This window comes from Syzygium oleosum, unplaced genomic scaffold, assembly GCF_021117445.2.
Source record: "Syzygium oleosum isolate NSW1041296 unplaced genomic scaffold, Sole_v2.1 Sole_v2.44, whole genome shotgun sequence".
In the NCBI taxonomy this organism is placed as follows: domain Eukaryota; kingdom Viridiplantae; phylum Streptophyta; class Magnoliopsida; order Myrtales; family Myrtaceae; genus Syzygium; species Syzygium oleosum.
In genome coordinates this window covers 731,306-756,555 of record NW_026607528.1, presented here as the reverse complement: position 1 = coordinate 756,555, position 25,250 = coordinate 731,306, and the positions used below count along the sequence as shown (strand labels likewise).

The following is a 25,250-nucleotide window of genomic DNA, read 5'->3' as shown; positions in this document are numbered from 1 at the left end:
ATTATTATTAATTTCGACCGAGAAGAAGGCAGAATTAAAGCTCATTTTTAGTCATCAATCCACGGAAATCACGCGTCCATTTCCTGCGGAACTTGCTTTAGTGTTGATTCTATTCATATTCCCCAAATATGTAGGGGCACATCTTTGATTTACACCATTTCAACACTTGATAACGAAAATACATCATAAAGTCGTAAAACAATATTATCCTATCTTATCATGTTCTCGTACTTAATTATTATGACACGTCGTAATACTCTGCGTTACAATAGACGCACGATATATTCCTACATCTTTTGCCCTTTGTTTTGATCCAGTGGCTTTGAACACAGTAATTTTATTATGCTAATTAAATTTGACAGTTGACATTGACAAAGTTTTGATTGAGCAATTGACAACACAAATCGAATGGATAACTGACATTAAAGCACTTTGTATCGGATGGATGACAGGGGATATGGCATAATCCATGCGCACAACAGCACATGAGCGGCCCCATCTTCCTCGTAGTTTTGAGAGGCCCTAAAATCAACAGCAATCAGGGGCATGACTTTTGGTAGTCTTGTTAATTTATTGGCAAAAAAGGTGTTGTTGATCTCAACCGTTGAAAAATGTAGAGTCAACATGAGATCCACATAGTTGGATCTTCAGAACTGAGTACTCGAAGAGCATTTGTTAACCATATCCGATGAGAGGATCTTTTCTTATTTTTTGGTATCCTAATTAGACATAATACGAGAAAGATTGTGACGACTTTTTTTATTCAAGATGGATTTCCTTACAAAAATAATTCCCAAAATAGATCTCTCTTGAAGCTATTTCCCAAAGTAGACTTCTCCATGCCACACCATACTTTAAGACTGCATGGTCATCACGTCCTCATCCCTATCACTTCTACATCCATATTGCACACAAATTTCGACCAAAAGAAAAATAAAAAATTAACCCATCACATATAATTAGTTCCCAAGAAAAAGTTGCACCCATTCAGCCGAGTTTTAATTTATTGAGCTGTTATCCCACAAATTTTAATACGTTATTAAGCTCGACATTGAAAATTTGAATGGCAATATTTTGATACAGATATTTAAAATAAAGCTTTTCTCAAGACATAATGGTGTTTTTTCATGACCTAAGAGCACGATCGAATTAGGCCGACTACCCGGAGAAAACTAGGACAACAATACACTGCCAAGATCCCCCATTTAAGATATATGGTGTTAATAGAAAAATATTATTGACAAAAATTTTTTTTCCCTGATTGCATCCTGGATTTCAATTATTTTTTTCAGGGAGGCATTCATCCATCAAGCACGCCCAATTATTAAAAGCACCATTAGGAAAAAAGAAATACATATTACAATGTGAAAATATTACATTTTCTATTCTTTCCAAAATATATTTTGCATTCTCAAAACTTCTGTCACTTTATCCCGAAAGGGCATAGACCTCCCCTTTTCAGGGGATTATCTCGAAGAAAGAACAAGTTATTGCTAACGGTAAAATGGGAGGGATTTGGATAGGAGCATACTTTGAGTCAGAATCGTGGGGAATAATGCTTGTTCATTTCTTCTAGCTTAAAGCTCTAGTGACCAAGCCCAAGCGACTGTTTACAAAAAAAAAAACAAGTCTCCGTATCTAATTGTGCCTTTTTGTTCACTTTTTCATTATCTGAATTAATCTTATTATATGCATTTGTCCGTTTATTTCTAACAAAACATGTATTGAGTAAGTTGTCATCCTCGTGAACTACAATGTCCAGCATATTATTATTTATGATTTTTTTCCATTTGTCATTTGAGGAAGTATATTAAACATGTTGACAAAATAGATTTTACTCTGGAACAAAATAAAAAAGAAAAGCAATTGGTTGTGATGGAATGTTACGTGACAATAAAATTGGTCAAAGGCAAGTTCTTGTAATATGGTCCGTTCATAATATCCAACCACTATTGACAAACACCTCTAATTGAATAAGTGATAATCTTCACTAAAATGCTAAGAAAAATAAGGTCCACTTGAAATAAAGAGTTCGACAGAAAATGAGATAAAAAGGAAAAAAAGTATCACTGAATTATTTGATTGTGGAGAATCTGTTGGTTGAGAATTTCTAAATGTGACACTGAAAGAATAAAATATATGTAAAATGTTGCAAATTATAAATTTAAGGAGAGAGTTAAAAGTGACTTGGATGAGAGGGTGACCTTGATTTAAGTTTTAATAAGGTTTGGGTGTCATGCCCCGAAGCCTATCGAGCGCGCGACATCCCAAGCTCGGTCGAATTCGTGCGACGTCCCAGGGTATCGCCGACCCAATGAAACTTATCAGAGATTTATACCAGTCAGCGAAAGCCATAAATTCCCGGACAATAATTGACTAGGGGTGACAAGGGAGTAAAACACATCCATTCTCTATTTAAACTTATATAATATTCACAATTTACAAACCACAATATTTACAAGCACACCGAACCCCCAAACTATAAACCACCGACGTCCAAAAAAGATCGATAGCCTGGGTACCCTATCTCAAAAAATGGTACACTCCAAAAAGTCTACTCCCAACCCCCACACTAGCCTCTACGCCCTCTGCTTGGCGTCCACTCAGAGTCGGATTCCTCATCAACCGCATCTGAACTCCCCTGAACTGTCGGCTCCTCTGAGGACTCCGGTTCAGCCTCGATCTCGTTTGGATTGTTTATGTCACCCGACTCCGCTGGAGCCTCGACTCGCTCCTCTTCAACTGGGTCCTCGTCCGACTTGTCCTCGAGCACGAATTCGGGATCATACCATGGCTCATACTCGGGTACGTCCTCCGGTTCCTCTTCAGGCTCTGCTTCAGGCTTTACCTCTGGGGCTTCTTCAGGTTCTGCTTCAGGGTCTTCTTCTTCTTCTGGATCCTCCTCCGAAATTACCTCCAGGTCCACATCCATGGGGTCGTACCCTGCTTGAGACTCCTCCAGCTCAGGGTCAGGTTCGGCCACGGTAGGTTCAGGTGCTACACGTGCATGCTGATGCCTTGACTGCGCCAGACTAGTCTCCAAGCTAGTCATCTCGCTATCGGGCGGGGGTATAGCTGACGGATCCCAATCCCCAACGCCATCAAAGGGTACGTCGAAGCCTCAAACGGGACCAAACTCGTCTATCCCGTCTCTGAACATCCAAGCTGTATAAGTGTGAGCTTGCCAGAGGGGTAGTCCTATGTCTACCCAAACTACAGAGGTATGCTAGACCCAGGTCATGTTGTTGTCTATAGGGTATTCTACAACGTCATGGTCGGTGTACATAGGAATCCCAAAACGCTGCAGCGGCAGTGGCGGAAGATTCATGGCTCAGGCCGGGGTTCTGAAATTGTTGGTTGAAACAACCATAAGATCACATCTCAATAAGTACACCCCCTAAATCCCACCTAGGCTATCACGTACCTCCAGACAAATCAAACATAACATCATCCAGTAAACACACCATTCACACAATTGTACTTACCTGGGCTTTTCATACGTGCAACCTGCACGTTAGCCACAATTACATAATTGCCAACCACATGTACATTCCCAAAGCATTTCACACACGAATTTCACTTGACTCGCCAGTGACCCGCGTAATGGAACCGCCTCAGGTTCACTGCGACCATCTCGTACTTTCCACTCAACTCGTCAGTGACCCGCATAATGGTACCGCCTCAGGTTCACTGCGACCATCTCATATACACAACACTCCCGGTCCCGCGTAACGGTACCGCCTCAGGCTATGTATCTTGCCCTCGTAATGGTACCGCCTCAGGCTCAACATCCGTCTCCTAGTGCACAACCCGCGTAATGGTACTGCCTCAGGTTGGCCATATTCACAATACTTCTTGGCCCACGTAATGGTACCGCCTCAGGCCATGTATCTTGCCCGCGTAATGGTATCGGCTCAGGCTCAACACCTACCACCTACTGTACAACCCGCGTAAGGTACCGCCTCAGGCTCAACACCTACCACCTACTGTACAACCCGCATAATGGTACCGCCTCAGGTTGACAGTCTTTCGATAATACCGGGCATCGTCCCGCGTAGTCGTACCGCCTCAGGACGGATTAATTCCCCGCATAATGGTATCGCCTCAGGGATTCTCACAACCACACATACCACACCGCACACGATTTCTCACTCGTTCATTTACTCGACTCCCACATGCCAATAAACTGGCCAATCACACTTGGCCCGTGCACGCACCAAATCACACACATTTCTCATGTTTAATAATCACCCAACACAGCCAATTGTCAATCAAATTCAATTCAGCCCAAGCGTGCACATAATAGCCCACATTCAAATCAATCAGCTCATGATCAAACATACAAGGCCACTCACGGGCTCACAATCACAGCCAATATCATGAGCACAAATTCGGCATTTCCAAACTCATTTCAAGTCATAACGAACATCACAATTCAGCCACCATACCACACACCAAACCGACACCATTTGTCTCTAAATCGGACCATATGCTCCTCATTTCACGCCCCAAATTCCAGCACTCAACTCCACAACAAATCAGTCCCAAAACATAACAAATTCACTCACAATTCAACCAATTAAAGTTCCCCAAGTCGGTCTACCCATATAACCCCTAAACCGACACTAATTATCCCGATTCGGTTCTAATTTCGTCCATCGATACCTGAAGTCCTAAATAGAGTTTAGGGAGCGACTTACACGAACTCTAGACTAGCTCGGCTAGAGTGGAAAGGGGGCAGCGATCAGCGGTGAGCGGCGGCGAGCGGTGAGGCGGTGTGGGCGGACGGCGAGCGGCAGCGCGACTTCCTTGGCCGCTGTTCACGGCCACGAGGGGAGAGAGAGAGAGGGAGAGACAGCGTGAGGGTGGTGGTGCGGCTCGGTGGCAGGACGGCGGTGGCACGGCGGGCGGACAGCCGGATGGCAACAGCGAGGCCGAGGGAGAGGGGCGGTCGGCGGTGAGGGGTAGAAAGAGAGTGGGAGCCGAGAGAGGTGAGAGAGTGAGGAGAGAGAGAGATTTTGGACTTAAATAGTCCAAAGTCAATAATTGAAATGCCAAAAAGACCATCATGCCCCTCTCTCACAAATTCAATCGACGGCCAAGATTCGATCTTATCTTGAGATCAACGGTCCGGATCGAATCTGTTCCAAAAATATCCAAGGGCAATTTGGAGATTTCATAAAAATCCAAAGGCAAAATTGTCATTTTGTAAAGTTAGGGCAAAATAACCAAAATGCCCTTCTCCAATTGCATTGGCCTTAACAAACTTCCAGGGGTAAAATGGTCATTTTCCATTTCTCGCCGAAATTCGATTTTTCTAAAGGATTCGAACAAATCCGAGGCTACCCGAGCAAATGACAATATCGTCCTAACGATTTGTAGTGACTTTCCAAATTTCCAATGCCCAACTCGGTCTCTAATTTAATGACTAAGTTCCAAATAACGCAACTTGAGCAAATCTCAAACTAACGAGCGGCTTTTGGAGAAATTCGCATTTTTGACTCGTGGCCGATACTAAATCAAACCACGTTCAAGTTCACTCGGGTCGTGACGACCTCGGTTGTCACTTATTCGCGAGGTTCGATCGCTAGTTCCAACCGGCACGATCGTTTGGTATAGATTCAGGATCATTCGTCAATTCATTTTGTGGTCAAGCGGAATCACCCGCGATCCACTAATGTGACATCGGCGAATTGATCCCTGACTATCCTTGGATCGGCCTACACTGGCTCCAAATGTCACCTCGACAATTCTCATGGTCGAAAGTCGATTCACGATCGAGTTCTTTGGTCGCGTGAATTTAAATCCCTAATTAGCCTTTCCCTAACGGTTAGTATTCCCGAAGTGATCAATTCTGGGCGAGATCTAACTACAAGCACGTCCATAAACTGTTCATTTCATAAATCCCAAGTGGGTCGAATTTCAGAATGTCACAACTCTTCCCCTCTTATAAAAATTTCGTCCTCGAAATTTACAAGTCAAACTAATTACTCAAACAAGTGGGGGTATTGATGTTGCATTTGTTCTTCACTTTCCCACGTCGCGCCTTCCGTCCCGTTATGTTTCCAAACCACTTTGACCATCGAGATCGTCTTGTTCCTTAAAACCTGTTCTTTTCGATCTTCGATCCTTATTGGTCTCTCAACATACGACACCCTGTCGTCCACTTCTATCTCCTCATAATTCAACACGTGAGTTGGGTCCGGTTCATATTTCCTCAACATCGATACGTGGAACACATTATGCACTTGCGACAAATTTGGCGGAAGTGCAAGGCGATAAGCTAAATCTCCAATTCTTTCTAAAATCTCAAAAGGTCCCACGTACCTGGGACTCAACTTCCTTTTCTTACCGAATTTGGATAGTCCTCTCATGGGTGATACCTTAAGAAATATGTGATCCCCTACTTGAAACTCCAAAGGTCTTCGCCTTCTGTCTGCATAACTCTTTTGACGGCTTTGCGCTGTTTTCAACCTTTCGCGTATAATCTTAACCGCCTCAACCGACTGTTGGACTAACTCTGGCCCGGTTATACTCCTTTCTCCCACTTCGTCCCAGCACACGGGCGTCCTACAAGCCCTGCCATACAATGCTTCAAATGGCGCCATTCCGATACTTTGCTGAAAACTATTATTATATGCAAATTCGGCTAAGGGCAATTGCTCTTCCCACTTACCCTGAAAGTCCAATACACATGCCCTAAGCATATCCTCCAAAGTCTGAATTGTCCTTTCAGACTGGCTATCCGTTTGTGGATGTTAAGCTGTACTAAACTGCAGCTTTGATTCTAATGCCGTATGTAGACTTTTCCAAAAATTGGCGATAAACCTAGGATCCCGATCTGAGGTAATCGTCACTGGTACTCCATGTAATCAAATTATCTGTTGCACATACAACTCAACATATCGATCCAATGCAAAGTCCTTTTGCATGGCCAAAAAGTGTGTTGATTTTGTCAATCTGTCGACAATCACCCAAATGGAATCGTGGTCTCTTTGACTCCTTGGTAATCCCGTCACAAAATCCATAGTTATATATTCCCATTTCCATTCTGGGATTTCCAAAGGTCGCAATAATCCTCCGGAATTACAATGTTGTGCCTTCACTTGCTGGCATGTCAGACACTTGGCCACATGTCTGACTATGTCTAGTTTCATACCATTCCACCAATAGTGTTGTCTCAAATTCTGATACATCTTGGTACTACCTGGGTGGATACTATAACTACTACGATGCGCTTCTAAAAAAATTTCTTCCTTAAGTTCCGCATCATCCGGCACACATAATCGTCCACGGAACTTCAATATCCCGTCTTTGGATATCCGGAAGTCCGGCTTTCTTTTGGTATCATCCACCTCTAGAATCCTTTGGATTTCCTGATCCGTAGACTGCAAAGTCTTAATCTTAGCTTGGATCTCCGGTTCAATCCTTAACGCGGCTAGCAAACTCGAGACTTGACTTACTTCAAATTTAAACTCCGAGTCTCGCACTTTTTCTAACAAAGCCCATTCCTTGACCATCAAGTGTGCGATGCTTGACTTCCGACTCAATGCATCGGCTACTCGGTTGGCCTTTTCGGGGTGATATAAAATATCACAATCATAATCCTTAAGTAATTCCATCCACCGACGCTGTCTCATATTCAACTCCTTTTGAGAAAACAGATATTTAAGACTCTGATGATCTGTATATATATGAAATTTCTCTCCGCATAGATAATGTCATCGAATCTTAAGGGCGAATACTACAGCGGCTAATTCCAAATCATGCGTCGGGTAGTTCAGCTCATGCGGTCTTAACTGCCTTGATGCGTAGGCTACTACTTGTCCATTTTGCATGAGTACACACCCCAGTCCTTTCAACGACGCATCGCTATAAATTTCATATCCTCCGGGTCCTGATGGAATAGTCAACACCGGTGCCGTGGTCAATCTATATTTCAACTCCTGAAAACTCCTTTCACATTTGTCGGTCCACTCAAACCTTGTTTCCTTTTTCAACAAATGTGTCAACGGTGTCGCTATTGCCGAAAATCCTTCCACGAAACGTCGGTAATATCCTGCCAAACCCAAAAAGCTCCGAACCTCTATTACCATCATTGGTCTCGGCCATTTCATTACCGTCTCAATCTTCGCCGGATCTACTGAGATTCCTTCTCCAGAGATCACATGTCCGAGAAATGCTACTCGATTGAGCCAGAACTCGCACTTGCTAAACTTAGCATACAGTGCGTTCTCTTTTAAAGTCTGCAAGACTTTACTCAAGTGAAACTCATGCTCTTCCAGGCTCTTCGAGTACACCAGTATGTCATCTATGAACACAATCACAAATTGATCTAAGAACTCCTTAAACACCCGATTCATTAAGTCCATAAAGGCAGCAGCAGCGTTCGTTAATCCGAACGGCATCACCGTAAATTCATAATGCCCATATCTCGTCCTAAATGCCGTCTTCGGTATATCCTCCTTCCTAATCCTCAATTGATGATATCCCGTTCTCAAATCAATTTTAGAAAACACCGAAGCCCCTTGTAATTGATCAAACAAATCATCAATCCTCGGCAGGGGATATTTATTTTTGATCGTTACCTGATTTAACTGCCTGTAGTCAATATACAACCTCAACGATCCATTTTTCTTCCTCACAAATAAAACCGGCGCTCCCCATGGAGACGCACTTGGACGGATAAATCCTTTATCCAATAATTCTTGCATTTGCACCTTTAACTCCTTTAACTCCGACAACGACATTCTATAAGGTGCCTTCGAGATTGGCTCAGTTCCAGGGGCCACCTCGATTACAAACTCTACTTCTCTTTCTGGTGGCAATCCCGGCAATTCCTGAGGAAAGACATCGGGATAATCGCACACCACGGCTATGTCCTCTAGAAATCCTTGACACCCTTCGTCCAACAACTTAGTCATTTCTAGCGACGAAATCCATGGGATCGAGGGTCCCCCTCGATTTCCCACAAATTTGAATTCCGGATGTCCAACATGATTAAATTGGATCACCCTGCTACTACAATCCATTACGGCCCTCTGCTTAGATAGCCAATCCATTCTCACTATCACATCAAAATCGTACATGGCTAGAACCGCTAAATCAATCCTTTCCTCCCTATCCCCAATCACAATCTTACAATTTGGGCACTCCAACGAAACTAGCATCTTATTATTCAAGGGAGTCGTAACACACAACACAATATCAAGCAACTGTGGTTCTGTACCAGTCAACTCAACAAATTGCTCAGAGATATAAATGAATGTGACGCCCCAGGGTCAAATAAAGCGTACGCAGCATGATCGCACAGAGAAATCGTACGTGTGACAACCCCTGGCGCGTTCTCAATCTCTCTTCTGGCCATAGCGTACACCCGTCCTTGGGCCTGTGGCCTATTCTGATTAGCTGTCTGGGCAGCTCCAGTTTGGTTCTCGTTTCGGGGTGGCAGCAACGCAGGCGATCTATTCTGCCTGAGGTTGGGGCAAAATCTTATATGATGACCAAATCCACCACATCCGAAACATGTGATGTAGCTAGCAACGATCACCTATAGGGGGGTGAATAGGTGATCTTAAACAATTTTTATCAATTTATGCGGAAATGAAAGAATACAGATGAGTCTGAATAATATTCAGATTCAAGACAGATTATACAGACAGTGCTCTTAATGTGCAGTGTGTAAATAAAGAGATAAGGGATAGAAAAACTGTACACAAGTTTATAGTGGTTCGGCTTATAGTAAGCCTACATCTACTCTCCCACGCTTACAGCCTATTGGTTGGATTTCACTATGTAATCAAGAAGAATTTACAGAATCTGAGTGATAGCACTCTCGTGTATGATAGGACTTTCTATCTCACACAATCATTCTTACAAAGTAACCTTCAAGATCTTAATTTTTGGCTCAGAATGACAAGAGAAATGATTGGAGTATGCTCAGACTTTGGACTTGTTGATTCGTGAATCTGTGCTACCTTTTGCTGCTCGTTGATCTCCTTAAATACTCCCCTACTTCTAAACTAGCCGTTGGACAGCTATCAGAAGATCATCTTCCAATCTTCACCTTGGACAGATTTGTATAGAAAGGATTGAGTAGCCGTTGGATTTACAGATTCTGAATCCCGCTGATTCTGGTCCCCCATATAATCAGAATCTTGGTTTCCATAAGTAGAGCTTTATCCGTTATAATGCATACTTGTCATAGTAGTTGATTGTCAATTAATTATACCCTTAGATTGAAACAATCAAAACTTTCCTTCTGTAAAATCCATGCCAGATCACTAGCTGTTATGTTTCGTTCTGAATTTTGCGTCTGAAGAATTTTCTGCGTCTGCGTCTGCTTCTGTAAAATTTCAGCTTATGCGTTTGCTTCTGAAAAATTTCTTCGTCTGTGTCTGAATAATTTCTGCGTCTGAATTTCAGAACTTAGATTATGTGGGTCTTCAATAAGACATGAATCGGTTTGTAAAGTCTGAAAAATTTTCTTCTGAACTTCCAGAACATATATATACCTGGAATAAGATAGTTCAGAATTAGATTCACAAACATATGGAAAGTTTTGTCAACTTCAAAATTAATAGGGGTTTTCCTCAACAATCTCCCCCTTTTTTATGGTGACAAAACTTCCTTGCAGATTTAATCAATTTGAAATAAATAAGTATATTAAGCGCATGAAGCATAGATTGAAGTTGAAAGAGCAAACTTTGTTGAGATCTGTGTCTTTTTCTTCCTCTGTATATAACCTGCATATGATCTGCATATATGTTAGTATAATCTGCATATATAATTTCTCCCCCTTTTTTGTCATAAGCAAAAATAATAGACAGAATAGATCAATAATATTAAATGAACAATCAGTCTAACAAGAATTGTTAGTGATATTACAGACCAAATTAAAAGGAGATGAGTTTGGAGAGAAATTTTGAAAAACAGGTCATTTTTTAGAAGGGGTGCGAATAAGTTGAAAATTTTTCAATATTGAGACAGCCTCCTCAATCTTCGAACTGCATTGACCGATGGCTTTATCTATGTTGTATGAGCACATAGCAATGGCTTCCTTTAGTTCTGTTTTGTCTGCTGCTGCCTGAAGTTGTTGAGTCTTGCAGTTTTCCTTAACAATACTTTATAGATTCTTCATATCTTGTTCTAGTGTAGCTTGCTTTTCTTTAATCTCGAGCAGAATATAGAGGATGTTATGATTGTTAGAAGGCTGTTCTTGGACATTTGCTCGCTCGGACTGATTATACCCTGTGTCTGATTCTGATTGATTCTCCCCCTGAGTAGGTGCTTGATCTTCAGAGACATGTTCTTCATAAATTGGTTCTGAAACTTGGAGAACTGGTTCAGGAACATGTTCTGGTCCTTCAGTGTGTCCAGTGTCAAAGTGTGTTGCTTCTGCTTCATCACTTTCATCATGCAGAAGAATTTTTCTTTTCTTTCTGTACACTTTGATTGGAGTAGGAGAGTCAGTTTACTTGCTGACTGGACTAGATCTTTTCGTTTGCCCTTTTTCTTTTACACCTGTCTTTTCCATAGATTTTACCTCCGATGGTTGAGCCTCTTTGCTTCTTACTCTTTCCCGTACATCTTCAAAGTGCTTCATTTTGGAGAGCATTTTTTCTCCAACATGCATACAGGGAACAAGGTTCTTGCGCATATCATCAGGAATAGATATTTTGAAAAACATGAAGATGCGAGAGATTAGAGCACCATATGGTAATTGTCCTTTGTCCTTCTGCAATGCTCTGTACATATGAAAAATGATGAGATGGGGGAGAGAGAAGGATTGTCCTTTTAAGATAGCCCAGATGAGCTTGATTTCTGATTTTGATAGGTCAGTTTTTGAGGCTGCTTTGGGCTTCATATAGTTGATTATGATCTTATGCAAGATCACAGATCGTCTGGATAAGTCAGAGTAGGAAAGTTGTCGCTTAGACCCTTCAGCAAAGTTTGGATTCTCAGAAACTACTCTGGAAGCATCTTCAAGATTCACTGCCAATGGAGTAAACTCGGAATGTTTTGCTCCAATTATCCTGGCCAACTCATCCACTTTTAAATCAAACTTCTTGTCACCAACAGTAAATTGAATCCAGTTGGGTGACAGAATGGAGAGATTGGAATAAAAATAGGCAGTCAATTCAGCATAAACAATGCAAGCTTGAAGGCAAAATTCATAAATCCCTAACTTCTCAATCATGTGTTTTACTGAAAACCCAGCCTTTTCTAAGTAGTTAAAATCTACTGTTCTGTGGTTCATGACCCCTCTAGCAAGTAACAACTTATAGCACACATTATGCTCAGTGCTTCTGAACAATCCTCCTGTACCAAGCAAATCAGATGCTATTCCCACCTTCATCTTAAAAGTATCAAAAAATCGAGCATCATCGTCGGGAACAACAAATTTTGAGGCACTTTTTGTCTTAGGGCTTATCTGAACAGATTTCTTTTCAGAAGGAGTGGAAGTTTCTCCGACTTTCTCCTTGCCCTTTCTGGAAGAAGGCTCTTTTGGTGTAGAGCTGGCCGGAACAAATTCAGTGTTAGCGCAAAACTTAGAGTAGTCTCGCGTAAGATGTTCTTCAGAGAAGAACCCATTGTCTCTTAAACAGTCCTGCAAAATCGATGCAGAGGCATTGCTTCTTTTCAACCTGTGATAAGCATTCCATACATGTTTGATGCTTCGGAAACGAAAGTCAGTTTTACCAGACGATTTTTGTGGTGATGATCGCTGGGGTGGTGTCGCTTCAGAAGCATCTTCATGATGATCCGACTCTCTATCTGAAATCTCCATATACTCCGTCGGTGCAGTAGATTTTGAGTCTTGGTTGAGAATGCGAGAGGATCTTCTCTTGAGAGGCATTTTGAGTACTTTTTGAGCAGAAAGTTTCGATCTTTGGAGAAGGAAGAATAGGAGGGTCACTGAATATCGGAGGGTGTTGAGAATGAAAGATCGTACTGATAGGGTTTTGAAAAGAGACGGACTGGTTTATAAACGAGAAGAAAGGATTTTGTAAAAGATCATTTTTAGATAAAATAAAAAATAAACCCGAACATGTAGGAAGGAAATATACTTTGAGGAACACAAATGATCACAATAATATCATAACAAAATTTTAACAATAATTAATCAGATAAATTAGGATACATACCTGATTTGCTTCCGATTATAAAAATATCCTGCCAAAAATGCCAAAAATATACCTGCCAAAATTTGAATAAAGGACGTATCTTTCTTTGTGAGTCTGAAAAATATTCAGACTGAGAACATTTGAGTCTGAAAAAAAATTCCTGTCTATCAAACACTTCAAGAAAATGGATAAGTGATGCACAGTTTGTTTCTTATGAACTCAAATGAAGATTTATCAAGAGGTTTTGTGAATATATCAGCTAATTGATTCTTAGAATCAATGAATTGAATATTCACATCACCATTTTGAACATGATCTCGAATAAAATGATGCTTGATTTCAATATGCTTAGCTCGAGAATGAAGAATGGGGTTCTTTGTCAAATTGATTGCACTTGTGTTGTCACACTTGATTGCAACATTTGATCCTTCAATAGCAAAATCTTGTAACTGTTGCTTCATCCACAGAATCTGTGCACAGCAACTTCCCAAAGCTACATATCCTGCTTCTGCTGTGAAAAGTGTAACTGTATTTTGCTTCTTTGAGTACCATGATACCAACATATTCCCAAGCAATTGACATGTACCTGTAGTACTTTTCCTATCTACTTTACATCCAGCTAAATCAGCATCTAAATAACCAGTAAGAGTAAAATCTGAATCTTTGGAATACCAAAGACCTAACATTGGATAGGTTCCAATGTATTTGATTATTCTCTTTACTGCAGAAAATGAGATTACCTAGGGTCTGATTGGAATCTTGCGCACATACAAACACTAAAAAGTATGTCAGGTCTAGATGCAGTAAGATATAATAAAGATCCTATCATGCTTCTATATACCTTCTAATCAACCTTTTTACCATTTTCATCTTTGTCTAGCTTGGATGATTGAGACATGGGAATGTCTGTCTTCTTGCAATTTTGCAATCCAAACTTCTTGACAATCTCTTTAGCATACTTCTCTTGACAAATGAATGTACCACCTTTGGTTTGTTTCACTTGTAGACCAAGAAAGAATGTCAATTCTCCCATCATGCTCATCTCGAACTCGTTCTGCATATTCTTAGAGAATTCCTTGCAAAGTAATTCGTTAGAGGATCCAAAGATTATATCATCAACATAAATTTGAACAAGTAGAAAATCCTTACCCTTTCTCTTAACGAATAAAGTTGTATCAACCTTACCTTTGGTGAAATCATTTCGCAGAAGGAAGTTACTTAACCTTTCGTACCAAGCTCTGGGTGCTTGTTTCAGACCGTAAAGGGCCTTTTTGAGTCTGTAGACATAATCGATCTTCCTTGGTTCTTCGAAACCAGGTGGTTGTTCCACATATACTTCTTCTTTGATATATCCATTCAGAAAGGCACTTTTCACGTCCATCTGAAACAATTTAAAGTTATGGAAACAAGCATAAGCTAATAGTAGCCTGATGGCTTCTAACCTTGCAACTGGTGCATATGTTTCATCATAATCTATGCCTTCTTCTTGAGAATAGCCTTTTGCTACCAGTCTTACTTTGTTTCTTGTAACTTTCCCTTTGTCATCTAGTTTGTTTCTGAATACCCATTTTGTTCCAATTACTGGATGATTTTTGGGTCTTGGTACGAGCTCCCATACTTGATTGATTCTGAACTGCTGAAGTTCTTCCTGCATAGCTTCGATCCAGCTTTCATCTGATAATGCTTCACCAACTTCTTTTGGTTCTATTTCTGATATCAATGCCAAGTTGCTGATGTTTTCCTTGTGCTTAGATCTAGTCTTGATACCATCTTCTATTTCTCCAATGATGAGGTTTTTCGGATGACTGGATTTATGCTTCCAGTTTCTGTTAAATCTTTCTTTCTGAATATCGTTAGACTCTGAAGGTTCTGATTGAGTCTGGATATCTTCTTTTCCTTTTTCTATGGATTCGACGATCTTTGGAGATTCTGATTGAGCTTCTGATGGCTCTTGAATGTTGGAAGATAGTTCAGATTCATCTTTGTGAGTCTGAATATTTTCTTCAAATTTAACATTCATTGTTTCTTCCACGGTCTGAGACTTCTTGTTGAAAACTCTGTATGCTTTACTTGTTGTGGAGTATCTAAGGAAGAATCCTTCATCTGCTTTCTCATCAAACTTACCAGTGCGGTCATTTGGATTTTTGAGAATAAAACATTTACAACCAAACACACGAAAATATGAAATATTGGGCTTTCTACCTTTGAAAAGCTCATAGGGGGTTTTCTCAAGAATGGGTCTGAGAAAAGCTCTGTTGATGATATAACATGCTGTAAAAACTGCATCTGCCCAGAATTGAAAAGAAATTTTGCTTTCAATCAATAGTGTTCTTGCCATTTCTTGCAAAGAACAATTTTTCCTTTCCACAACACCATTTTGTTCTGGTGTATATGGAGTAGAAAAATTATGTTGAAAGCCATTTTCCTCACAGAAATCTGAAAAATTTTGATTTTCAAATTCTCCCCCATGATCAGTTTTAATGCAGGAAATGACATAGCCCTTTTCATTCTGAACTCTTTTTGCAAATTTTGAAAAATATGAAAAAGCTTCATTTTTATGAGCAAGAAAGAACATCCAAGTAAATCTTGTGAAGTCATCAACAATAACTAAACAATACTTCTTACCACCAATACTTTGTGTTCTGGTTGGTCCAAACAGATCCAAATGAAGAAGCTGCAAAGCACGATTAGTGGAAACATGATGTATAAACTTCAAAGAGCTTCTTACTTGTTTTCCTAGGGTGCAGGCATTGCATAATTCTGTTTTCTTGTATTTCAAATCTGGTAGACCCCGAACCAATTTCTTGTTTGAGATCTTTGAGATTTGTTTCATACTGATGTGTCCCAATCTTCTGTGCCACAGATCTTCATCTTCTTTGATTGAGATCAAGCAATGAGTGGATTTTGAATTAACATCAAGAAGATAAATATTGCCATGTCTTCTTCCCGTAAAAGTTTGAGAAGAATCTTTGCTTGTTCCTGAGCATGTATCTTCTTGAAAGTTGATTCTAAACCCTATATCACATAGCTGGCTTATGCTTATCAAGTTGTAGTTGAGTCCTTTTACCGATGAAACATCATTGATTTAAGTCCTCCAATTTCAACCGTTCCTTTGCCAATGATTTTTCCTTTGGTATTTCCTCCAAAAGAAACTTTTCCACCATTCAGACTTTGTATCTCAATGAATATGCTTGGATCTCCTGTCATGTGTCTAGAGCATCCACTGTCTAGATACCACTTCCTTTTTCTCTTTGTGGTAACCTGCAAAAATTACAAGATCTCAAGTTTTCTTTGGTACCCAGATTTGTTTGGGTCCTTGAGGATTAGTATAGGCAGTCTTAACAAAATCTCTTCGAACATGTCTCCAGACCTTAGGACATTCATTCTCAAAATGTTGTGAATCTCCACATTTTGAGCACCTGAGTGCACTTCGGCCAACAGGTTTGACAAAATTCTTTTTGAAATGATTTTTATAAACTTGTCGAGGAGGTCTTTGTCTTAATCTCTCATTGACCTTTGGAAAATCAATCAAACTGTCACTTTCCTTCACAAATCCGAGACCAAATTTGTTATAGTAAGGAATTTGGATGGAAAGGATATGCTTCAAGGTTTCTGAACTTTTTGAAAACTTGGAAGTAATTTCTGTAACTTTCTTTTTCAAAACAGCATTTTCTTTGGAAAAAAAATCCCGACTTTCCTTGATTTGATGAAATTCTTTTTGAAGGAAATCAATTTTTTCTTTTTGTGAAATATCCTGTTGCCTCAGAGATGAATTTTCCTTTTTCAATGAAGAGATTCTTTTAAGAGCAGTCTTAAATTCAAAGCATAATTCATCAATATAATTTGATACTTCAATAGACATTTCATTTTGCTTTACCTCGATTTCCACTTTAGGATCAGAATCTGAATCTGAGTCTAAATCTGACTTTGCCATAAGACAGAAATTTGAGATATCTTCATCATTATCTTCGCACTCTGTGTCACTCCAGGTTTCTGCTTTTAAGGCCTTCTTTGCTTTCTCAAATTTGGTCTTCTTTTTCAGAAGTGGACAATTTGACTTGATATGTCCACGTTTCCTACAATGAAAGCATATTATATCCTTTGATCTCTCTATTTCTTCGATAGACTTCTTTTTCTCAAAAGGCTTCTTCCCTTTGAGGTTTCTTCCTCCGATCTTCATCTTCTCATACTTCTTTATGAAGATAGCTAGTTCTTCATCGTCCACATCTTCATCTTTAGAATCTGCATCAGAATCAATGTTAGTTTTTAATGCAATTGACTTATTACCTCTGGATTCATTCTCCTCATTCCGATGCTCAATCTCATATGATTGAAGAGTTCCAATCAACTCATTCACTAATAGAGGCTTGATCCTTTGTGTCTCACGAAGAGAAGTTTTGATATTGTCCCATTTGTTTGTCAGACCTCTCAGAAGTTTGTTGACTTTCATAGCGTCTATGACTGGTTGTCCTTGATATGCAAGACCGTTTACTATGTCAGTAAACCTGTCATACATGTCAGCAACTGATTCTTCAGGCTTCATTTTGAAGGATTCATGTTGACCAAGCAACAGATTGATCTGAGTTTCCTTGGCTCGATCGGTTCCTTCATAAGTAATGTGAAGCGTATCCCAGATTTCCTTAGCTGATTCACAAGCAGCAATTTTTTTATATTCAATGGGAGATAAAGCACAATAGAGAGAATAAATTGCTTTGGAATCTAAGGTTTCTCTTTTAGATATCTCAGTTTGAGATAATGGAGGATCTGCTGCTTTGCTAGCATCTGCCTTTTCTTTTGAGTCAGAAGATTTTGGATTGACTCCTTTGATGATGACATCCCATTGCATGTGATCAATCGATTTTATGAATGCCTTCATCTTGTTCTTCCAGACACTATATTCCTTGCCATCAAAATATGGTGGTCTGTTGTTACTCTGTCTTTCAATGAGCCCTGGAGCACCAAAGCTAGCCATATAGATCGTTAGCTCAGAAGTAAAACACTTCAGTAAATGAGCAACCTGCTCTGATACCAATTAATGTAGCTAGCAAGGATCACCTAGAGGGGGGTGAATAGGTGATCTTAAACAATTTTTATTAATTTATGCGGAAATGAAAGAACACAGATGAGTCTGAATAATATTCAAATTCAAGACAGATTATACAGACAGTGCTCTTAATGTGCAGTGTGTAAATAAAGAGATAAGGGATAGAAAAACTGCACACAAGTTTATAGTGGTTCGGCTTATAGTAAGCCTACGTCCACTCTCCCACGCTTACAGCCTACTGGCTGGATTTCACTATGTAATCAAGAGGAATTTACAGAATCTGAGTGATAGCACTCTCGTGTATGATAGGACTCTCTATCTCACACAATCACTCTTACAAAATAACCCTCAAGATCTTAATTTTTGGCTCAAAATAATAAGAGAAATGATTGGAGTATGCTCAAACTTTGGACTTGTTGATTCGTGAATCTGTGCTACCTTTTGCTGCTCGTTGATCTCCTTAAATACTCCTCTACTTCCAAACTAGCCGTTGGACAGCTATCAGAGGATCATCTTCCAATCTTCACCTTGGACAGATTTGTATAGAAAGGATTGAGTAGCCGTTGGATTTACAGATTCTGAATCCCGCTGATTCTGGTCGCCCATATAACCAGAATCTTGATTTCCATAAGTAGAGCTTTATCCGTTATAATGTATACTTGTCATAGTATTTGATTGTCAATTAATTATACCCTTAGATTGAAACAATCAAAACTTTCCTTCTGTAAAATCCATGCCAGATCACTAGCTGTTATGTTTCGTTCTGAATTTTGCGTCTGAAGAATTTTCTGCGTCTGCGTTTGCTTCTATAAAATTTCAGCTTCTGCGTCTGCTTCTGAAAAATTTCTTCGTCTGCGTCTGAATAATTCCTACATCTGAATTTTAGAACTTAGATTATGTGGGTCTTCAATACGACATGAATCAGTTTGTAAAGTCTGAAAAATTTCTTTCTGAACTTCCAGAACATATATATACCTGGAATAAGATAGTTCAGAATTAGATTCACAAACATATGGAAAGTTTTGTCAACTTCAAAATCAATAGGGGTTTTCCTTAACAACATACTCCGCCCCTGGTAGGACAACGTCCATTTCCATGTCTTTCTCCACACACTCGACATGGACCATTCTGAAAACGGGCCGGTTTCCCTATGTTCCTTCTAACAGGAAGAACAAAGCGCCGATTACTCGTCATTGACCTCTTTCCCAACTGACAGTTATCCCTACCCTGGGCAAATCTCGACCCAGAAGCGGCGGCCCTATCCGCCAAGTTCCGCTCAATCGCTTGAGCCCTATCATAAATCTCGTTATACTCTCTCAAATTCAATAAGATCATTTGGCTGCGAAGGTCCGGTTTCAAACCGTCTCGGAACCTCCGAGCCCTATCCAACGGATCCTCAACCATCTTCGGGGCAAACTAAGACAACCGAGCAAATTCAGACTCGTACTGATCTACTGTCCTCTGCCCCTATCGTAGCCTCATAAACTAAGATAATTTCTGTTCTTGGGCACTCTCAGAAAAATATTTACCATTAAAGGTTTCAACAAATATCGCCTAAGTCTGGGCGGTACCAGCCGGAAACACTCTACCTTTGATGGCTTTCCACCAATCATTTGCATTTCCTTGCAATTGATATACTGCTAATGTCACTTTCTCCTCATCTGTACATCCCAACACCTCAAAAGCCTTCTCTAATTCCTTTACCCACAACGATGCACCCTCAAGATCGCCTCTACCATCGAACTTAGGAGGCTTTAATTTCAGAAACTGCTCGACTAATTTGTGCATCTGCCTATTCACATTCACCTGCCCCTACCCTTGATTCTCATTATTATTATTGGCAGCAGTGGCCTCAGCAGCTTGGGCAATAGTGGCAACTCTTTCCTGAGTCTGCCGTTCCATCAGGTTACCAATCTCCTCTAAGGTCCTCATAACCGCATCCATTCTCGGATTTCCTGCAGGTCGGGTTCGCGAACTGGATGCACCTCCGGTTCCTCTACCTCGCGAACTCATCCTCACGATTATCTACCACTCGACTACCTGCTATAATTCCATACAGGAATTAGAAACCTAGGCCAACTATACCAGTCTAGTCCTAGGTAGTGAATTAATGCAATAATTCACTCGGCAGGTAATCAATCATCACAGCACAAGGTCACAATCAATAGGGTCTGTGCACTTACCTCAGGTCCAAACGCACCTACATTTCAATCGTTATAAAAACCCATTCACCCAACAATCACAACAAACAATCTGGAGGTACGTGTAGCTCATTCCACCCCATGACTTGCTAAGATCTCCCTAAATTACTACCCCAGGGTCTCTGCTCCTTATCACTCTAGACTTCGACCAACTTAGATCGAGCTAACCTCGCTCTGGTACCAAATTAAACAGTGATGTCACGCCCCGAAGCCTATCAAGCGCGCGACATCCCAAGCTCGGTCGAATTCGTGCGACGTCCCAGGGTATCGCCGACCCAATGAAACTTATCAGAGATTTATACCAGTCAGCGAAGCCATAAATTCCCAGACAATAATTGACTAGGGGTAACAAGGGAGTAAAACACATCCATTCTCTATTTAAACTTATATAATATCCACAATTTACAAACCATAATATTTACAAGCACACCGAACCCCTAAACTATAAACCACCGACGTCCAAAAAAGATCGATAGCCTGGGTATCTTATCTCCAAAAATGGTACACTCCAAAAAGTCTACTCCCAACCCCCACACTAGCCTCTACGCCCTCTGCTTGGCGTCCACTCACAGTCAGATTCCTCATCACCCGCATCTGAACTCCCCTGAACTGTCGGCTCCTCTGAGGACTCCGGTTCAGCCTCGATATCGATTGGATTGTTTATGTCATCCGACTTTGCTGGAGCATCGACTCGCTCCTCTTCAACTGGGTCCTCGTCCGACTCGTCCTCAGGCACAAATTCGGGATCATACCATGGTTCATACTCGGGTACGTCCTCCGGTTCCTCTTCAGGCTCTGCTTCAGGCTCTACCTCTGGGGCCTCTTCAGGTTTTGCTTCAGGGTCTTCTTCTTCTTCTTCTGGATCCTCCTCCGGAATTACCTCCAGGTGTACATCTATGGGGTCGTACCCTGCCTGAGACTCCTCCGGCTCCGGGTCAGGTTTGGCCACGGTAGGTTCAGGTGCTACAGGTGCATGCTGATGCCCTGACTGCGCCAGACTAGTCTCCAAGCTAGTCATCTCGCCATCGGGCGGGGGTATAGCTGACGGATCCCAATCCCCAACGCCATCAAAGGGTACGTTGAAGCCTCGGACGGGACCAAACTCGTCTATCCCATCTTTGAACATCCAAGCTGTATAAGTGTAGGCCTGCCAGAGGGGTAGTTCTATGTCTACCCAAACTACAGAGGTATGCTTTACCCAGGTCATGTTGTCGTCTATAGTGTATTCTATAACGTCATGGTCGGTATGCATAGGAATCCCAAAACGCTGCGGCGGCAGTGGCGGAAGATTCATGGCTCAAGCCGGGGTTCTGAAATTGTTGGTTAAAACAACCATGAGATCACATCTCAATAAGTACACCCCCTAAACCCCACCTAGGCTATCACGTACCTCCAGACAAATCAAACATAACATCATCTAATAAACACACCATTCACACAATTGTACTTACCTGGCCTTTTCATGCGTGCAACCTGCACATTAGCCTAATAACATAATTGCCAACCACATGTATATTCCCAAAGCATTTCACACACGAATTTCACTCGACTCGCCAGTGACCTGCGTAATGGTACCACCTCAGGTTCACTGCGACCATCTCGTACTTTCTACTCAACTCGCCAGTGACCCGCGTAATGGTACCGCCTCAGGTTCGCTGCGACCATCTCATATATACAACACTCCTGGGCCCGCGTAATGGTACCGCCTCAGGCATGTATCTTGTCCGCGTAATGGTACCGCCTCAGGCTCAACATCCGTCTTCTAGTGCACAACCCGCGTAATGGTACCGCCTGAGGTTGGCCATATTCACAACACTTCTCGGCCCACGTAATGGTATCGCCTCAAGCCATGTATCTTGCCCGCGTAATGGTACCGCCTCAGGCTCAACACCTACCACCTACTGTACAACCCGCGTAATGGTACCGCCTCAGGTTGACAGTCTTCCGGTAATACCGGGCATCGTCCCGCGTAGTCGTATCGCCTCAAGACGGATCAATTCTCCGCATAATGATACCGCCTCAGGGATTCTCACAACCACACATACCACACCACACAGGATTTCTCACTCGTTCATTTACTTGACACCCACATGCCAATAAACTGGCCAATCACACTTGGTCCTTGCACGCATCAAATCACACATATTTCTCATGTTTAATAATCACCCAACACAGCCAATTGTCATTCAAATTCAATTCAGCCCAAGCGTGCACATAATAGCCCACATTCAAATCAATTAGCTCATGATCAAACAGACAAGGCCACTCATGAGCTCACAATCACAGCCAATATCTCGAGCATAAATTCGACATTTCCAAACTCATTTCAAGTCACAACGAACATCACAATTCAGCCACCATACCACGCACCAAACGGACACCATTTGTCCCTAAATCGGACCATATGCTCCTCATTTCACGCCCCAAATTTCAGCACTCAACTCCACATCAAATCAATCCCGAAACATCACAAATTCACTCACAATTCAACCAATTAAAGTTCCCCAAGTCGGTCTACCCATATAACCCCTAAACCGACACTAATTATCCCGATTCGGTTCTAATTTCGTCCGTCGATACCCGAAGTCCTAAATAGAGTTTAGGGCGCGACTTACATGAACTCTAGACTAGCTCGGCTAGAGTGGAAAGGGGGCAGCGATCAGCGGTGAGCGGCGGCGAGCGATGAGGCGGTGTAGGCGGACGGCGAGCGGCGGTGCGGCTTCCTTGGCCGCTGTTCATGGCCGCGAGGGGAGAGAGAGAGAGGGAGAGACAGCGTGAGGGTGGTGGTGCGGCTCGGTGGCGGGACGGCGGTGGCACGGCGGACGGCCGGACGGCGGCGACGCTGCCGAGGGAGAGGGGCGGTCGACGGTGAGGGGGATAGAGAGAGTGGGAGCCGAGAGAGGTGAGAGAGTGAGGAGAGAGAGATATTGGACTTAATTAGTCCAAAGTTAATAATTGAAATGCCAAAAAGACCATCATGCCCCTCTCTCATAAATTCAATCGACGGCCAAGATTTGATCTTATCTTGAGATCAACGGTCCGGATCGAATCTTTTCCAAAAATATCCAAGGGCAATTTGGGGATTTCATAAAAATCCAAGGGCAAAATTGTCATTTTATAAATGTGACATCCTAAAATTTGCCCATTTGGGGATTTATAAAATGCTTGATTTTATGAACGTACTCGTAGTTAGTTCTCGCCCGGAACTGATCATTCCTGGGATACTAACCATTAGGGAAAGGTTAATTAGGGATTTAAATTCGTGCGACCAAAGAACTCGATCGTGAACCGACTTTTGACCATGAAAATTGTCGAGATGACATTTTGAGCCAGTGTACGCCGATCCAAGGATAGCTAGGGATCAGTTTGCCATTTTCACATTAGTGGATCGCGGGTGATTCCGTTTGACCACGAAATGAATTGACGAACGACCCTAAGCCTATACCAAATGATCGCGTCCGTCGGATCTAGCGATCGACCCTCGCGATTAAGTGACAATCAAGGTCGGCACGACCCGAGCAAACTTGAACGTGACTTGATTTAGTATCGGCCACAGGTCAAAAATGCGAATTTCCCCAAATGCTGCCCGTTAGTTTGAGAAACGCTCGAATTACGCTAAATAAAATTCAATTATTAAATTAAAGCCCAAATTGGACATCGGAAAATTAGGAAGTCACGACAGAACGTTAGGACGACGTTGTGATTGGAACGTACAGTTTTGGATCTTCCCGAATCCTTCAGAAAAATTCAAATTCGGCAAGAAATTGAAAAGTGACCATTTTACCCTTGGAGGTTTATAAAGGGTAAGTGTTAAGAGGGATGAGCATTTTGGTCATTTTGCCCTAACTTTTGAGTTGGACAATTTTGCCCTTGGAATTTTATGAAATTCCCAAATTACCTTTGGATATTTTAGAAAAGATTCGATCCGGGCCATCGATTTCAAGATAAGATCGAATCTGGGCCGTCGATTTGGATTGTGAGAGAAGGGCAAGATCGTCTTTTGGGCATTTCAATTATTGACTTGATTATTTAAAGCCCAAAATCCTCTCTCTCTCCTCACTCTCTCACCTCTCTCTCTCGGCTCCCTCCCCTTCTCTCTCTCCCGATCGCCCTCTCCCCCTTGGCCGCTCGCCGCCGCGCCGCCGCCACCGGCCACCGCCCGTCGCCGCCGCCCCGCCTCACCACCCTCACGCCGCCGTCCCTCTCTTTCTCTCCCCCTCACCCTCTTGGTTCTCTCTCTTTCCCTCTCCCATGGCCGTGAGGAACCGGCCCAAGCCGCCGTCGCCGCCGCTCACCGCCGAGCTGTCCGCCGCTCGCCGCCGCTGCCAGCTGCCTAGAGTTTGGGTAAGTTCAATCTAAACCTTCGCCTAGTTTATCGGGTAATTTCGGACCCGTTTAGACACAGATTAGTATAGTTTTAGGGGCGGAATTGGTTAGCGGGCCTTAGGAATGAATTTGGGAAATTTTGGTGGAAATTTAGAGGCCGAGTATATGCTGGAAATTGCTGGTTTGAATGCTGGAAAATGCGGGTCGGTATGCAAATTGGGTATTTGGATTAGGCGATTAATTGTGTGAAAATGTTGTGAAGAGCCGGAATTGATTTGCCGTAGTTTGGATGTAGAAAAATGGCAATTTGTATGTTGATTGTGTGTTTGTAATGTGGCTGAATTGTGGTGATGAATTTGGCTGCATTAATGTGCAATTGATTGATGCTCGAGCGTGTGCACGTGTGAGATTTGAGACATGCGATATGCGTGTGATCACTAAAAGGTCCTGAGGCGTGTTTACGCGGGGTTCAGATAAAATATATGGTATGCGAGTATGTTCGTGTGATCACTAAATCCGTGAGGCGTGTTTACACGGGGAATTGAACCGGCT

General features: G+C 41.9%; 2 protein-coding genes and 1 pseudogene across 2 annotated transcripts; 1 reads left to right on the top strand and 2 right to left on the bottom strand.

Moving 5' to 3' along the window:
- Window positions 1-25,250, top strand: part of LOC115667933 (26S proteasome non-ATPase regulatory subunit 12 homolog B-like) — a 73,215-nt pseudogene that overhangs the window by 30,385 nt on the left and 17,580 nt on the right.
- Window positions 2,573-3,052, bottom strand: LOC130136255 (uncharacterized). The gene has a single exon (XM_056306461.1). It carries the CDS (start codon window positions 3,050-3,052, stop codon window positions 2,573-2,575), a length of 480 nt encoding a protein of 159 aa, XP_056162436.1.
- Window positions 20,908-21,579, bottom strand: LOC130136254 (uncharacterized). Its single transcript, XM_056306460.1, has one exon. It carries the CDS (start codon window positions 21,577-21,579, stop codon window positions 20,908-20,910), a length of 672 nt encoding a protein of 223 aa, XP_056162435.1.